Source organism: Salvelinus alpinus, chromosome 8 (assembly GCF_045679555.1).
Source record: "Salvelinus alpinus chromosome 8, SLU_Salpinus.1, whole genome shotgun sequence".
Classification (NCBI taxonomy): Eukaryota; Metazoa; Chordata; class Actinopteri; order Salmoniformes; family Salmonidae; genus Salvelinus; species Salvelinus alpinus.
In genome coordinates, this window is record NC_092093.1 from 85,330,175 (window position 1) to 85,348,343 (window position 18,169).

General features: G+C 44.4%; 1 protein-coding gene across 12 annotated transcripts in view; it reads right to left on the bottom strand.

Annotated features, from left to right (window-relative positions):
• Positions 1 to 18,169, bottom strand: part of LOC139583807 (SWI/SNF-related matrix-associated actin-dependent regulator of chromatin subfamily D member 3-like) — a 56,902-nt gene that overhangs the window by 19,433 nt on the left and 19,300 nt on the right. For 9 of the 12 annotated variants that reach the window (XM_071415311.1, XM_071415308.1, XM_071415306.1 and 6 more), the window contains exons 1-2: positions 13,144 to 13,668; positions 1,291 to 1,481 (exon numbers count right to left, since the gene is read on the bottom strand). In XM_071415311.1, coding sequence (XP_071271412.1) covers positions 1,291 to 1,481; positions 13,144 to 13,221 — 269 coding nt within the window. In that variant the 5' untranslated portion in view covers positions 13,222 to 13,668. Of the gene's footprint in view, positions 1 to 1,290; positions 1,482 to 13,143; positions 13,669 to 18,169 lie in introns of those variants that run through there. The other 3 variants (XM_071415312.1, XM_071415304.1, XM_071415309.1) reach the window with 1 other exon arrangement.

Genomic DNA, 18,169 nt, shown 5'->3' on the forward strand with positions numbered 1-18,169 from the left:
AGGCACAGACTAGCACACTGTGAAAAAGGGAGTGACAGAGAAGCAAAAACACCCCCTCTAGTCCTACTAGGATCCAGGTAGTATTGATAAATGTAGTGCGTGGGGAAACTGGGCATCTCTGAACGCTTCTATGTGGGCCTATAGTCTTTGTGGGTTTTCTATGTGCAAAGTATAGCTGCACCTGAAGCTTTTTCACAAATTATAGGGCTGTCCTATAATTCTCAGCCCAAAACATCCCTCCTATTGTCTACAATGCAAAAAGTACCAAAATTAAAAACTGATCTTTGACTCGACTGTAATTACATAAAACTATTTCTAGCATCCTTGTAAATTGAAATTTGAATATGCCCTATCTTTAGAAGCATGGCAGATTTGTATGGGTAGAAAAGTGCTGGCTCGACAGGACGAGCTCAGGTGCATCTAGCCAATAGCCATACGGTTTCAATGACACTGCAAACACAGGTGGCTGTGCCTGTGCTGGGCTGTTGGCTGGGGAGGGGGTTGTCAGCTGCCAGAGGACAAGCATTGGCTTTGCCAGAGAAAGTGTCACCTACTGGGTCACCCTGGGACATCGATCAGGCAGGCCCTCAACAGGGAGGGAGCCATGGGGGCAGGGCCGACATAGGACAACAATTTTCCTGGCCCTTGTTTGACAAGGCTGCTTAATTGTGAGTGGATCAATTGCACTGCGGATACAGAGAGGGAGAGAGGGAGCATATTGATCTACTCTCTAATAACTACACTTGGCTCAATCACCTCCCTGAGGAATTACTCAGGGCCGGTGGTGTACATGTGAAGCACAATACAATGTGGCTGTGGTTTTGAGGAACTGTTTTTGTGACTGTCAAGTATTTTTCAAAGCCAGTTCCTGGGATAGACAGATTGGTTTTGGCAGAGACGTTATATCTCATAACCCAGGTTAGCTCTTATTCTGAGGAGTGTAGATGGTGTCCACAATATGCTGACCATGATAGCTAACAGACCACAAAACAGAGGTCATAATGTGGCTAAACCTAATCGCCAGATGTAGATAAGGGGGGTGAACAGTGTCAGAGTAGAGGATAGGTTGCAATACTAAAGCAAGCAGTAGGGAGAGCACAGAAAGAGAGAGAGCACTCACAGCACAATGCAGGAGTGAGAAACACTCGGTCTGATAGATGCAGATGGTGAATTGCAGATATTACACACAGAAACATGACCAGAGGCAGGCATGGAGTAGAGCGGGCTAGGTTGCAGAGGTGAGAGGGGACGGGGGTTGGATCTTGGATGAATCCTGGTCGTGTGACTCACTTTCTGGCCCGGTTCTGTACGTTCTGCTGCTGCTGGTTCTGCTGGGAGGGGGCAGGTCTCTTGCGGCTGGGCTCCATGACCGGGGTGGGCAGGCCGGGCCGCACCGTAGGGCTCCCACTGTACGGGGGGCCGGGGGGGCCCATGGGGGCACCCTGGTGGGGCATCCTAGCTCCAGATGGCATTCCAGGACGCTAGAGATGACAGGAGACACGGTATTAGTTAATGCACATTTCAAATACAGACGTAGGGCTGGGCGGTATACCGTATTTTACTATATACACACCAGTATTGATGCTCGGGCCGGTTCAGGTTTTTACTTGACCTTCTATTACGGTATTTCAATGTTTGGTTCGTTAAATGTGATACGTAACTCCAGCGAGTTTAATGTCCGTTTTTATAGTTTACTCTGTTTGCTACTTGAGCCGTCTTTCTCCCTCGCCTTTTGCTGCATGCCGCGTCCCACACCAAGCCTGCCCCGTCAATCAAGGAGAGCAGCTGCTCGACCATGGAGTCACAAGCACTTTCTTGCCATTCACTCTGCACGGTCAGATAGACGCAGAAAGATGTTTGTGACAACGATGCTGCTTTCTATAAATACATTATTCGTTTGTGTATCTTACTGGGTGAAAACTACTGTCTGCTAGTTTGTCTTTAGCAAGTTCTGTTAGCCACTAATGCTAATCGCTAGTTAGTACATTTAGCAAGCTAGCTAGTCAGCTAAGAGTCAGAGCAAATGTAGCTAGCTAATACAGCCTGGTCACAGATAGAACAATAAGCTAGATGTTTCACAGGATGTATACATCTGAAGCATCTGGCTGGAGATGAGAGGAAGCCCAGTTGCCGGCAGTGGGAGACATTCTGCAAATTTTCTCATAATTAAACATTTGATCTCAAAACAGTACTGTTCCCAAAACGATAATTTGTTACAAACAGAGTGGACTTGTTTAGCAGACTTTGCCAAAGTTGAAAAAAAATAGCATTATTTACAATGAGTGCAAGGACGAATTGAATTATTGCACACAGAAATATGAAAATACATGCTAGAACGTGCCAATAGGATCTTGATAGCTCGTGCTTGGCTCTGCCCACCTCCTTGCTTGTTCTACCCACTATGATTAATTTGCTCCCATTGGAAACAACAGGCTGTGGTGTATCTTGTGTTAGTTCTAAAAAATATTTTGCATGTTACCAGTGCTGGTGTAGGCCTAGATAAGCATGTTGTTTGTGCAACAGTATCTTCTAAATCGGATAAGAATAGGCGAAGCATTAATATGTTAGTTAGCTAACGTAAACTCACCCCATTCTGTACAAATGTGCGCAACCGCAACATTCAAACGAGGCTACAAAGAAAACTAATGGGACTGTAGCGACTGTGTTGACTTCAAAATCGGGGGTGTGAACTAGGTTCCTATTCATGCGTTGATCGACATGGTAATGGCTCTATAGTATTGGAGAAAAGTTGAAAAAAACGGACCCTCCGTTACATCGTGACGTGTCATGTCGTAACGTACAGCACGCATAAAGCAACTATTTCTGTCTTACAATCTCTCTCCACCGGGTGTAGCACTTCTCTCATCTTTTAAAAACAAGAAATGGACAGTGACGGGGGTAAGGGGGATACCTAGTCATTTTTTGCGTCATCATTGCATGCGATCATCATTCTCAAAGCCGCTGTTTACTTCTAAGATCACTTTAGCACCGCCCTAAAAACCCGATTCAAATTTGACACAAACCTTCAAATAGGTATGTAATGACACATTATATAAACTCTTTATAGTGTTTTATTTACATTTTAGAGGCGATAAGGTGATAAGTTGGACAGATCGAGTGAAAAAAAGCAATTTTCCCACACAACATCTCTCCTTCTCACTATCACACATTAGTTTCGCTTCCCCACCCGCCATTTTTAAAAAAAGACCCGACGGGGCTCATTGCCTGCTTGAATTATGCAGAAACGGGCAGCGTTTAGGTCATGTAATTGATAATGTTGGAAAGGGGAGAAATTGTGCTTTACAATGGTATTGACATTACAGTTGATCAGGAAGTATTACGTTTTGGGGGCGCTAAAATAAGGGCAATTGTACGGACCAAGGCGATGTACGAGTTTACGTTAGCTACATGAGGTAAGAAAACATGTTATGTAACATCTATTACATTCCCCTGAAAACACTGACCAACACTTTGGTTCCTACCCTGTCAATTCCTCCCTGGCTTATTCATTCATTGTCATGTAAACAACAATGTATTCAATGTGCTCCCAACTATATTCCAACGATGGAAAAGGATGGAAATCTAACTCTATGATTTCAACAGTTCACCAATTAACTATGCCTAGATGTTTTGCCCATATCATGCAGATCTGCTTGGAACAGTGTGGAAATGATAACAAAAGTGCGGGAAATGATGAAATTTGTTTCAAGTTGGATTGAACCCTATAAAATAATCCGAATGGAGAAAGCCCCATTGAAATCACTTTTAATGTGTTGCCACCCTAGAGTCATGAACTACTCAAAGCATATTTAGAATGTGAAAAACATTGTGATATGATATTTTGGTCATATCGCCCAACCCTACACAGACGTCATGGTTTGGTATGTAGTGTACACTCAAATGACTGGTCTGTATTAGGTGTGTTAAGCCAGGACTGGAACAAAATCCTGCACATACTGATGCCTTCCAGGACTGGGATCAGGAACCCCTGGTTTATGTCCTAGCCCAGGTGTAATTTACTCCAGTGATTCCATTAATAAAACATTGAATGAATGAAATCAAGTCGTATAGTATTCATGTGTAATGATTCCTTTCTCACTCACTCATGTATCTCTTATTCTTGCTGATAGCAAGATCACTCAAAACACACCCTGAAGAAAGGGCTAACAGTGATTACACACACACACACACACACACACACACACACACACACACACACACACACACACACACACACACACACACACACACACACACACACACACACACAGGGACTTTACACTGAAGCCAAATGTCCAAGTGGCCACAACAATCTAGCAGCGGCCTGCCTGCCTGGCAACCCTGTGAAACTTGCGGGGGGCAACACCTGTGGCTGCCTGTCAGTCACTCCGTGTGTCTGTCCCATGGCAACAGCTGTTGTCCCAGGCTGTGTTTAATGCCGCAGCGAACTGTCTGACTGGAGATGGAATCAAACTGTGGTCAAAAAACAGAATCCAAAGAGCTACCCAATGAGAGGAGAAAACCCTAAGAGCTACCCAATGAGAGGAGAAAACCCTAAGAGCTACCCAATGAGAGGAGAAAACCCTAAGAGCTACCCAATGAGAGGAGAGAACCCAGAGCTACCCAATGAGAGGAGAGAACCCCAAGAGCTACCCAATGAGAGGAGAAAAATAAATGAGCTACCTAATAGAGCCCCACAGTGGAGTTGTCATAATACCCATAAACCTTAGCAGTCAAACAGGGAAATGGTTCCATTAGTTTTTCCACCATTCATTTTTCTCATAGAGAATTTTAGAAAGACTTAAAATAAGGGCTGTGTTTCGTGTAAACTTACCCTGGCTTGACGTTTTAATAATCGTGTACATTTCTCTAGGACAAGGTGACTTTTAGCAATACATTTGCCTGTATTTACCACCCAAAAATGAAATGCTAATTAGCTGCTATCATAAAGAACTACAAATACCATGATGATCTGGACGAGACTTTCGAACCAAGGTAATGTTAGTTAAATTTACTAATGAATAAATTGGCTACATTTCTTTAAATGGACAATTCTGTGAACTGTCTTGTGCAAGATTTAAATTGACACAATACCTGATAGCAAAGGTGTCAGCTAGAGATGATGTGCAGGAGCTTGCAGGGATTTGTAGTCTTGAATGATGTCTACTTTTCAGATCTGAGACTAAATGGAGCCGAATATATTGATAAAAGTCACCTTGTCCGATAGAGATTTACAGGGTTATCAAAACGTCTCGCCAGGGTAAGCTTACATGAAACACATCCCTTATTTTAAGTGTTTCTAAAATTCCCTATGGGGAAAAAATTTATGGTGGAAAAACGATTGGAGCAATTTCCTCGTTTGACCGCTAGGTTTTATGGGTATTATGACTGAAACTGTGGTAATCTATGAGAGGAGAGTTCCAGAGTCCTGGGACTCAATGTGCTACAAGCACAAGAGTAAATACAAAGAAACTTAGCTCTATCTCGATTTTGTTATGACATCAATGCTCCATGAGATTAGAAAGTCAATCATTACTTTTTTGGGAGGGAAACATTTCCTAATACGGCACTTTCCCTAAAAGCGTTGACATGCCATTTGAGAGTGGTAAATCCAACAAAACCACAAAGGGAAAAGTACTTAGTTACACTAAGTACTTAGTGTAAAGAGGACATTGTTAAAGCAAAATTGGCATACGTGTGGATAAAATTGTATAATAATCATTCCACAAGGAGGAACTGTGTCATATTGGTTATTTCATGAGCATTATTTGAGCGAGGCTAAAAGCCTATTCCTACATACACCCCCTGTCTTGACTCCTGCGATAACCCTTTATTCATAACAAATAGATGAGATAGGAACCCTTGTGTTCTGGCAAACAATCACCTTTACAACTTAGTATCAAAGTGGCCTTGGTAGGAGAGTTTAAAAGCCTCCTAGGTTGCATCCCAAATGGCATCCCATTCCCTGTAAATGAACTACTTTTAACCTTATTGGCCCTGGTCAAAAGTAGTGCATTATATAGGGAGTATGGTGCCATTTGGGGCGCAAGCCCAACTCTTTTCATCAGTCAGGAAGTGGTTCTGCACTATGGTTCCCTGATGGCTGTGAAATGTGGCACCTCACAGAGTGGGAAATGGAGTGACAATAGCCCCACATTACTGACCACCTCCCCAGTTCTCCCGTGAACTCAGGGAGATTCTCATTTAGTCAAAAGACCGTCATCTCCTCGACTCCTCCGTCCGCTCTCCTCCATGACTCGGAAACCGATAAGTGGTTGAGGATAGTGTCTATTCTTTGGTAGGCAAACCCCCCCAAAAAAGTGTCCCTCCTTGATATCCCCCTTTCGTAGAGGATAGTCATGTGTATCCTACCCGAGTCCTTTGTGAAAGAGTTTTGATATCTGCCATACCCCCTTTGAATCATCTGTTGTTTTGTCAAGGGGAAAAGCATGCACACGTTGAAAAACGTTACGCTACTTATCGTTTTATCTATAAGATGTCTGCAACAGCTAGCGACATTTCTTTTTACCGCTTTACACATACATTTTGGGATTCCTCCTCTGCAAAAGTAAATTTGCCTGACGACGTGCTAGTGGACAAGGAGAGTCTAATTTCATTCGTTGCCACATTTCTGCTCCCTCTCCTCGATTACCTTTGATGTTTTTCCAAAAGGAGGCGAGAAGAGGACGGAGGAGTAAGCAAAACCTATAGAGAATCTCCCAATAACAGACAGAACACAGTAACAGGTTATACTGCTCTGCCAAATAAGATCTCTGGGATGACCTTGCGTCACCCATGTTTTAAGCTAGTGCTTTGACATTTTCCATTGTGTGGGTTTTTCCAATCGACTCTAAACTGTTGTGAAATCAAGATAAAACGAGTTGGGGAGTATTGGGAGCTAACATACTGTATGCACATCTACAAATCGCTTAAAAGCACACAAAGACACACAAACCCAAACACTATTAATCATCGACAGCAATCCGTTTATTAACTCCATCTTATCTGCACTAGTCCTTTGGCTAAGTGACTGTGTGAAATAGAGTCGTGGGAGACGTTAGGTGCAGTTTGTGTCAGTCACTACTGTAGCCTAGGGGTCACCGCTGTTTCCACTCTGGGGCTGCAGATGTCTCTCCCAGTCAGAGAGCTCACAGGACGGTCAAACATATGGTGCTCTGGTAAAAAGTAGTGCACTATATAGGGAATATGGTGCCATTTGCGATGGAACAAGGCCCACATGGGAAAACAGCCCCAGAAACAGCCATTTTACAACCAGCGTAACATGAGGAACAAATGGCAATAGGGAATAGCCCTATAGGATCTGTAAAATATATTCTATGCTTGAAGTACTCAAATAACACCAATAGCCACAACAATGCCACCGTCTCTGGCTTTACATTTCATGAATCAATTGCAACCAACATTGAGCACCCTCTTAACACAAGGTGATCTCTCGTTAAACCATCAATATGCGCTAAGATCACCCGCACAGCTGATCTCAATTACAACCACTATTGGCAACCATTTTACCGTTCCCTAAAGCTGTTAAAGGCCCGATGCAGCAGTTTTTATATCAATATCAAATCATTTCTGGTTAACAATTAAGTACCTTGCCGTAATAGATCAGCTGTTGTACAATATATTAAACACAGGAAAAACAGAATTTCGACTGCCTTTAAATTGAAGTCCTGGTTGCTGCCAACATTTCTTAAAACTATTTAGACCTCTAGTGAGTATTATCTTCAGTTAATCTAATATTTGAGCTGGATAAGCACAGATTTAACTATTTGACAATCAATCTGTATAACTGAAATTACATATTTCCTCGTTTACTAGAGAGAATCTACTGTGGCAATATACTCCGCACATTTTATTCATGTGAAGCTTGTGTTGGTATTTTCTATTTATTTTTCCATTTAATAAAAACTTGTCTTAAAACATACAGTATGTGGTCTGCAGAATGGCACAGCGGTCTAAGACGCTGCATCATAGTGCTAGAGGCGTCACTACAGATCCGGGTTTGATCCCGTGCTGTGTTCGAGCTGGCCGCGACCGGGAGACCCATGAGGCAATTGGCCCAGCGTCGTCCGGGTTAGGGGAGGGTTTGGCCGGCCGGGATGTCCTTGTCCCATCGCGCTCTAGTGACTCCTTGTGGCGGGCCGGGTGTATATACGTTGACTTTGGTCGCCAGTTATACAGTGTTTCCTCCGACACATTGGTGCGGCTGGCTTCCAGGTTAAGCGAGCAGTGTGGCTTGGCAGGGTCGTGTTTCAGAGGACGTATGGCTCTCGACCTTCACCTCTCCCGAGTCCGCATGGGAGTTGCAGCGATGGGACAAGACTGTAACTACCAATTGGATATCATATAAATATACAGTATATCACAAAAGTGAGTACACCCCTCACATTTTTGTAAATATTTGAGTTTATCTTTTCATGTGGCAACACTGAAGAAATGACACTTTGCTACAATGTAAAGTAGTGAGCGTACAGCTTGTATAACAGTGTACATTTGCTGTCCCCTCAAAATAACTCAACACACAGCCATTAATGTCTAAACCGCTGGCAACAAAAGTGAGTACACCCCTAAGTGAAAATGTCCAAATTGGGCCCAATTAGCCATTTCCCTCCCCGGTGTCATGTGACTCGTTAGTGTTACAAGGTCTCAGGTGTGAATGGGGAGCAGGTGTGTTAAATTTGGTGTCATCGCTCTCACACTCCCTCATACTGACTGGTCACTGGAAGTTCAACATGGCACCTCATGGCAAAGAACTCTGAGGATCTGAAAAAAAGAATTGTTGCTCTACATAAAGATGGCCTGGGCTATAAGAAGATTGCCAAGACCCTGAAACTGAGCTGCAGCAAGGTGGCCAAGACCATACAGCGGTTTAACTGGAAAGGTTCCACTCAGAACAGGCCTCGCCATGGTCTACCAAAGAAGTTGAGTGCACGTGCTCAGCGTCATATCCAGAGGTTGTCTTTGGGAAATAGACGTATGAGTGCTGCCAGCATTGCTGCAGAGGTTGAAGGGGTGAGGGGTCAGCCTGTCAGTGCTCAGACCATACGCCGTACAATGCATCAAATTGGTCTGCATGGCTGTCGTCCCAGAAGGAAGCCTCTTCTAAAGATGATGCACAAGAAAGCCCGCAAACAGTTTGCTGAAGACAAGCAGACTAAGGACATGGATTACTGGAACCATGTCCTGTGGTCTGATGAGACCAAGATAAACTTATTTGGTTCAGATGGTGTCAAGTGTGTGTGGCGGCAACCAGGTGAGGAGTACAAAGACAAGTGTGTCTTGCCTACAGTCAAGCATGGTGGTGTCATGGTCTGGGGCTGCGTGAGTGCTGCTGGCACTGGGGAGCTACAGTTCATTGAGGGAACCATGAATGCCAACATGTACTGTGACATACTGAAGCAGAGCATGATCCCCTCCCTTCGGAGACTGGGCCACAGGGCAGTATTCCAACATGATAACGACCCCAAACACACCTCCAAGACGACCACTGCCTTGCTAAAGAAGCTGAGGGTAAAGGTGATGGACTGGCCAAGCATGTCTCCAGACCTAAACCCTATTGAGCACCTGTGGGGCATCCTCAAACGGAAGGTGGAGGAGTGCAAGGTCTCTAACATCCACCAGCTCCGTGATGTCGTCATTGAGGAGTGGAAGAGGACTCCAGTGGCAACCTGTGAAGCTCTGGTGAACTCCATGTCCAAGAGGGTTAAGGCAGTGCTGGAGAATGATGGTGGCCACACAAAATATTGACACTTTGGGCCCAATTTGGTCATTTTCACTTAGGGGTGTACTCAGTTTTAATGACTCCAACCTAAGTGTATGTAAACTTCCAACTTCAACTGTATATATAATATACTGTATATACACATCAAATCTTACTGCCCACTACAGAGTACAGTTCAGTACAGTGCTGTACTATACTGGGTTTATGTTCTTACAATAAATATTTTAGATTTATACCAGTCTTGGTATTTTCAATGTTCCTGATAGGTCGATATTTCATTGGGGTCAGGAGTTGAGGAGCTAGACGCAGCTGTCTGGTATCTAAATCGTTTGACACAGCAACAACGGAAGAGCAACTGATCTGCTGGTTTATTCCTGTGGGTTTTTTGGTTTCAACACGCAGGTGCATGTTATCTCCCGTTAGTAACGTTTTAAGGAATCCAGCGGTAACGTGCAGCTGTGCATTAAGTTCTGCCTGTTGGTTGCAATTTGATCCCATTAAAATGGAGGCCAGCTAGTCGGTCCCTGAGTTGAAGAGAAGGCTGTGGTGCAATGGAGTCCATGTCCTCTCCCAGTCACAGTCGCACAGGTGCTGTTGTCACTCTGCTGGCTACGGGCGGGCGGAGAGGCAGCTGTGTGGTTTCTCTGGGGCCTGGGCAGAGAGAAAGTGGCTCTAACTTTAACAGCCCTGTTGGGGTCTGGGTGCTGCTGGCTGGTCTCTTTCTTTGGTTACCTTGACAAGAAGACCCTGGCTCTTCTTCCTCCACACTGTCCACTTCCTATCTCGGCAGGAGGGTGGAGAGTTTCCCCTAGACTGGGCGTGTGGCCAGACCCCACCGTGCTGTGTGGCCACCCAAGGTAGAGGGGAAGGGGACAACTAGTCAGTTGCACAACTGAATGCAGGGGACTGGGAGAGGATAGGGGAGAGACCTGATTGAAGGAGTAATACTATAATAATATAGTGGGCAAATAATGGGTTAACTAACTGGGATCCTGTAAAGTATAGAAAAGGAATGATTGACCGATTGGATGTGCCCAATTGGCTGATTGGATGTGCCCTATTGGCTGATTGGATGTGCCCTATTGGCTGATTGGATGTGCCCTATTGGGTGGTCCTCCTCTGCAGTATTGTCTTCCCAAATCCTTACAAATCCATGCCAACAGCAGCCCATATCTGATTTCTGTCCTCCACTTTTCCCCGTCTCTCACAACTCTGCCTGCCAGCCAGCCAGCAATTTAATATGCCATGTGGTTGGATATCTGAGACGACCTTTGATGGCGTCTGTAGGAGGGTTGAAGGGGTTTGGAGAGGCCACAGTGTATTTAACCCACATAGGGCTAAAAATGTGATTGGAGAAGCTCCGTAACAGAATCTTTTAAGGGGCATGGCAAAGTTCATGATAGCAGTCACACACACGCTCTGTACGTAGTCATACTATGACATTTGAAATGTCTATTCATTTGAAGCTTTTGTGAGTGTAATGTATACTGTCAATTTTTTTTATTATTGTTTTATTTCATTTTTTGTTTATTATCTATTTCACTGGCTTTGGCAATGTAAACATTGTTTCCCATGCCAATAAAGCCCTTTGAATTGAAAATTAAAAGAAAGAGAGAGGGAGAGAGAGAGAGAGAGACTCAGGGTCGCCCAGTGGCGCCCACCCAACAGGCCTCCAAGACCGGGCCATCTCCAAGAGACCTCTCCCCCACGGACTGAAACACCACGCGTGGAAAGAGTCCTGCAGGAGGCTGGAACACCAGGACCTTCACAGCTCCACATAAGTGCAACAGTAGGTGTGTGTGTGAAGGAATGTGGCTGGCCTTTCAGATGTCCTATCTCCAGAGGGGGAGTTGTGTTGTCTTAGCCTACTGTAGTAAATATTCATAGGGATTAGTCTCAAATGGCACCTTATTCCCTTTATAGTGCGCTACTATTTACCAACGCCCTATTGGACTGCAGAGAGAACATTTTGGGACGCACCCTGGTTTTTAACTCAACTGGGAGTGAAACAGAGTAAAACGTCACTGCTCACCACAAACTAAAGATTCCTGCAGTCTATACAGTGAGCCGGAGTCTCATAACTCGCCGGCGTTGAAGTGAATATGATAATCAAGACGATTCTACCGAGAGAAGGGGCAGTTCAGGAATGAAGGAAAATATTTGGCCTGGGATATATATATATAGAGAGAGATAGAGATCAAGGTTAACTGGTCTTTTGAGAAGACACGCTCATCTGGCTCATCATCACCTCTGCTCATTGTTTCACTTCAGTCTCTGCCCACTGGGCAGAAATTACACAGGAACAATGTTGATTCAACCAGAGCGTGCATAGTGGGTATGCTGTGCTACACAGCCCTGATAAGGGTGCACTTATGCTTAATGCACTTAATCTTGTAGTACATGAACGGGCCAATACAATGAATGTGATCTGGATGTGTATATTCATATTCCTTCTGACTTTTAATAGACGGGTAAGGATTTGCAAAGACTTTGTGGACTAGACAATGAAACACATTGACAGTGGTCTCTATTAAAGCCTCAGGGCTTTGGGTTTTACCTGCCAGTCTGAACAAAACACACATCCATAACCCACACACACATCCATAACACACGCACACACACATCCATAACACACATCCATAACACACACACACATCCATCCATAACACACACATCCATAATACACATGCACACACACATCCATAACCCACACACACACACATCCATAATACATGCACACACATCCATAACACACACACATCCATAACTCCACAATCACAGCATTGTGCTTATCATAGGCACTATTGTATTCCCAGGTCAGTTAATGCTGCATATGTTATGACAGCAGTGACAGACCTTCCCCTTTCCCCAAAACATGTGAAATTCACCCATTACTATTTATTTTAAATAAGCTAAATTTCCTGCATTTCAAACATTGAAGCATGCTCCAACAACATTCATTGAAACATTATCCACATGACCCTACATGTATATGTTCAAATGATCATAGCAGCGTGCTTATCTTACGACCGCTCTGAGACTGTGTTTTGAGTGAGCTGGTTGCTTCCCCCACTCACTCGCTGACTCCAAGCATGCTCAGTGTGCTCTGATAGCCAGGGGGTTGACTGCTGCTAGCATCTCTCTGTCTCTCTCTCTCTCCTTCCTTCTCTCTCTTTTTTTTGCATTTCAAATGGCTGTCCCCCTCCGCTCTCTACTCCTTCCCTCTCTTCTTTAAAAAGAAAACAGTGTGGGATCCAGAGGGCTGGATATAACCTTCACATGGACAGCTATCTCTCTCAGATTGCCTATGCGCCCATGCTCTCTCTCACACACGCTTGAGTAGTCACATATACACACACACGCGCCAGGGTCCGGCTCTCTCTGTCTCAATGACAGATACTCACCACTCCATGGACCAGGAACTCAAACAGTTTGCTCTTGGTGGCTTTGCGCGCTCCCCCCGCCGTCTCCTCCGTAGCCATTTGCGCCGTCCCCTCGCTTTCCCCTGCTTCTACTACGTCTCCCTCTCTTTCTTTTGTCTTTCTCTCTCCCCCTCTTCCCCTTCACCCGAGCTTTCAAATCCCCTCCCTTGCTTGACTTTCCACCTCTTTGTGCTCTCCTTTTCTAGCGCCGTCCCCCGACTCGCTCTCTCTCGCTCTCCTTCGTTCTCTCTCAACCCTCTCCCCCTCTCTCTCCCTCTGTGTTTTTGCCGTGCAGCCCTGCCGAGGCGCTCACTCTGTCTCAGAGCACACTTTTTAGTTGATCTGCCTTTCAAGAGTAGAAGCCCTGCGGAGAGGGGGAGTGGGGGCCCCGGCAGGGGGGTTTGAGCCGGCCCACCCCTGGCGGCCCCCTGCCACAGCTGTTGCATTCCATTCCATTGGTAGATAAGGGCATACGGTGTGACTGGCTGCCTGTGCCTGGTTGTTTGAGCAAGGGGACTGGGGAGGTTAGCCTCAGACATTCCCACCTCCTAGTGACGAACCCAGAGGCCATGGTCAGCCCCTTCAGCACAGCACACAACTCATTCTCAAAAAAGGACAAGTGGCTCTTAAAGGGGCCACACTGTATATTACTACTCAACGAGAGTGCAGTATCAAACCTAAATCGCTGTGTCTCTCAAGTAACAGGATCAAATGTAGCTGAAAATAAATTTGCCATCTACATACACTTCTATCACGCTGTACAGCCTATCATATTTATATGGCATAGTACTGTCATTGGTCAGCGAGGCAAAGATTCAGAGAACAGTTCCTGGTTGGACAACTGTGTGCAACACTGTGTCTAATGAGCCAACTAATCTCCTCCAAAGCCCACTTCACAACTGGAGAGGGCCTCCTTCAGAACACCTTCACTTCCTGCCTTTCAATGACCATGTCCCAAATGGCACCCTATTCCCTATATCGTGCTCTTCTTTTGACCTGGCTAAAAGTAATGCACTACATAGGGAATAGGGCGCTATTTGGGACGTATTCCATATCTGGCTTAGCCTGGCATTGTCAGAGAGGCATTCAGAATGGTCTAAGGGTTCTTCCCCTCCACGCTTCATTAGTTGTAGGGTGAAGTTGCCCTTAGACCCGTGTTTCAAAGTCGGGGAGAACTGCAGGGAAAATTATTAAGATTATTGTATGGGACGATATAGAAACGTTTTTGAGAAAGGTAATTTGAAAAACGCTATTTTATTGAGGAAATGTATTTATTGGTTTCTTTTCATTTTGGTAAGAGATGAAAATGCAATGAATTGAAGGTTATTTGTTTAAAATCTAAATTGACAGATTTTAAGGTTGTGGGATTTGGGGTGGGATCGCAAGATATTCTTGCGAATAAACGGGATCCCTAAAAATTCTGGTGGAAAAAATGGGATCCCCACTGAAAAAGTTTTAATACCACTCCCCTAGACAATGAGGTTGCCATGATGGTATGAGGGCCAGGTTGGGAATTTAGCCAGGACACCGGGGTTAACACCCCTACTCTTACAATAAGTACCATGGGATCTTTAGTGACCACAGAGAGTCAGGACACCAGTTTAACGTCCCATCCAAAAGACAGCACCTTACACAGGGCAATGTCCACAATCACTGCTCTGGGGCATTGGGATCTTTTTTGGGGACCAGAGTGCCTCCTACTGGCCCTCCAACAACACTTCCTGAAGCATCTGGTCTCACATCCAGCGACTGACTAGAACCAACCCTGTTTAGCTTTAAAAGCAAGCCAGTAGTGGGATGCAGGGTGGTACGTAGTTTTTACGTTATTGCAAGGAAATTAGGCTGCACCAACACGGAAAAGACGTTGAATTGACGTCTGTGCCCAGTGGGAAGGGCTAATTGAGTAACTGTAAGTGACTGACCTAACAAGAGGAAAACTGCTGGTGCACTACCAAGTTTCTAAATTGCAACCTTGTGTATTCTACTATTCTCAATACTAACTCCCAACATTATGCTGTTCCCCCCCCCCCCCCCATGAGGCCCCCTGATGATGTGAGGCCCAGAGGCAATTGCAATATGACGCATGTCCATACAGGATTTAGCTAGTGGTCACTAGCTGGCACAGCCACAAAGTCCTTAAATCAGATTTTAAACCTAAACCTAACCTTGTAAGTAAGCATTTCACTGTAAGGTCTAAACCTGTTGTATTTCGGCGCATGTGACAAATAACATTTTATTTGAACCCTAACATTAACCACACTGCTAACGCTAATGCAAGCGTTTCGCTACACTCGCAATAACATCTGCTAACCATGTGTATGTGACCAATACAATTTGATTATATTTGAATGCTGAAATAAAAATTAAGCCCAAAATATATAATTTTTGTTTTCATGAATTTTTAAGCTGGCCCATCTAGCAGAAATCGCTCAGTTCTGCCTCCAGGGCAAGATTCATCCCAATAAACGTCAACTTGCTGTGTCTGCATGCACGTGGGTGTGACTGCATGTGTTTTTTGGGGACCTCAGAGAGAAAGAGAGAGCGAGGCAGTCTGCCTATTGGTCGGGTTACTAAATCGTGGAGAGAGACCTGTCTGTTGCAGACATGGCCGCCGCCGGTCATTATACTGATTCACAGAATCCTCCTCCCCCTCTCTCTCTCCTCCCTCTGACTGACCAAACAAGGGAGTGAAATATTAATGAGTTGATTTAAATGACAAAGGGTTGTGAAGTTGGGCAGGATCAAAGGCTTATGACACATGCCAGTTGTTAGGATTGTCACCAGCAGCTCTGTGATATGTGGCCAGGTTGAGAAATGGTAGTGGCACTGGCGGGTTAGAGATAGGATGGAACAATATCCAGAGCAACTTACATACATTTTCATTTGCTTTGTTGTTGCCATACTGGTCTCCCATGGGAATGCAACAAACAACCCTGGCATTGCAAGCGCCACGTTCTACCAACTCAGCCACACGGGACAAGGATTGGAACAATTCCAACAAATCTCTAATTCAAAACGGATCAAAAACGGATCAAAAACCTGACGGCAGAAAAATAGACATATGTCTACCCCAATGCTCTCTGTGGTATATCTCCTCCAAAATGGATTTGATACAAGGTGTTTCTATTGAAATGGCAGAGGGGGGTACATGGGACAGCACCGGGGGAAGGGAATACTGTCTGTATTGAGGGTAATCGAGTTCCCACTTCCCTACATTCTCCACTCTGAGCTTGGACTTGAGTGCTCTGGCAAGCGAGGGAGACTTTCTCGAACAAGTGACAGCAGTATTGTTCAGTTATTGTAGCCAAGGGCCAGCTGGTATGTGGGCCTGTAAACGTCTAGGTCAAAGGTCACGATTCCTCAACTTCCCCTGGAGTGACTCTGACCCCTAATGAGGGAGTAGTGGCACCCAGCGCAAATTCATAATTTAACTAGCTAGAGGAAACTGAGAAACATGTTCAAAATAATAGCAAACAGAATCATAGGATAGGTCAAATTAAAAGGCGTGTGGAGCTAATGGTTTCAAATGATCTAAAAAAAAAAAAATCTTCATATTTTCCAGTTATTGTTTGGTCATTGAGCCATTCAATAAATGTAATCCATCTATTGGGCAGTGTGCTCTGTCCCCGTTTTAAAACGTGTTTTTCCCTTGTTGGTGGCGACACCTACTGTTGAGATGGGTGAAGTGCCTCTTGTCATTGTGATCTACAGAATACAGTATGTGCTGCAAAGCCCCATAGATATTGTGGTCTTACGGTTGACTCCATCCTTCGTCCCCTTAAAAGATAGATTTATTTTTCTTGTGCATGAAAAATCTGTGTTGTAGTGATTATGTTATTTAAATTATACACCTCTTTTCATTTCTAACTAGATATACAGTAGAATAGAAAAATCTAAAATAATCTAATCTAAAATAATCTAATACAAATATGAATCTGTTCTGGTGTAAGCACCAAATAAATAGACCTTGAAACAAGCAGAGCCAGAGAGAAACGGTGTCCTTGTTTCTCCAGGAACAGCACGTGGGCGTCAAAAGATAACAAAGAGATCCAACAGTTCAGGAAAAGGCATCGTCGGCTTGTGCGCAGGAGTACCCCTTGCTGGACCCCCGCTGTCTTCCTCACCAATAGGCCTACCAATTTCACCAAAATGGTCATATCCCATTCTGTTGCAAATAGGGGGGAGAGGGGGGCTAACCTGGGGTAAGTGCTTGCAGGGAGCAAAAGTACTATCAATTGCCAGCAGAGGAGGCACATACTGGTGAGCAGACACCCCTGTCTAGGAGGGGAATAGACGCAGTCTGCTTAAATGAAAAAGGACCCCACCCTCACTGACTGTGATGCAGTGCGATGTAGGAATATGTGGAAATATACTAGACCCAGTCATGAATAATCTATTTCCACACTCGTTCTCCTTTTTGACATTTAAATAAAGGGAACATCCATTTTTGGACTTTGAAATGAGTTGAAATTGAATCCCAGATTGACCCTTTAGTGCAACGATGAAGGAGCCCAGGGAATTATCATTCCTAAACCCGAACCACCATTCCTACAGTATCCGTCTGATTGAATGGGCACACAGACACAATAGAGTGGTGAGGAGGAGCTCCGCGGACCCTTAGTGTCCCGAAGTAATTTAGCCATTCATTGTAATAACTGCGATCTGCAGAGTTGATATTTTCTTGAGTTTTCTTGTGTCAATAAACTTATGACATTCCTGGATTACTCATTATATTAAGAAAGTCAGATTTAAATCAACAAATACAATGCATTCGGAAAGTATTCGGACCCCTTGACTTTTCCCACATTTTGTTACGTTACAGCCTTATTCTAAAATGGATTAAATTGTGTGTTTTTTTTTTTTTTAAATCAGTCTACACACAATAAGCCATAATGACAAAGTTAAAAAAATTATGAAATATGACATTTAAATAAGTATTCAGAACCTTTACTCAGTACTTTGTTGAAGCACCTTTGGCAGCGATTACAGCCTCGAGTCTTCTTGGGTA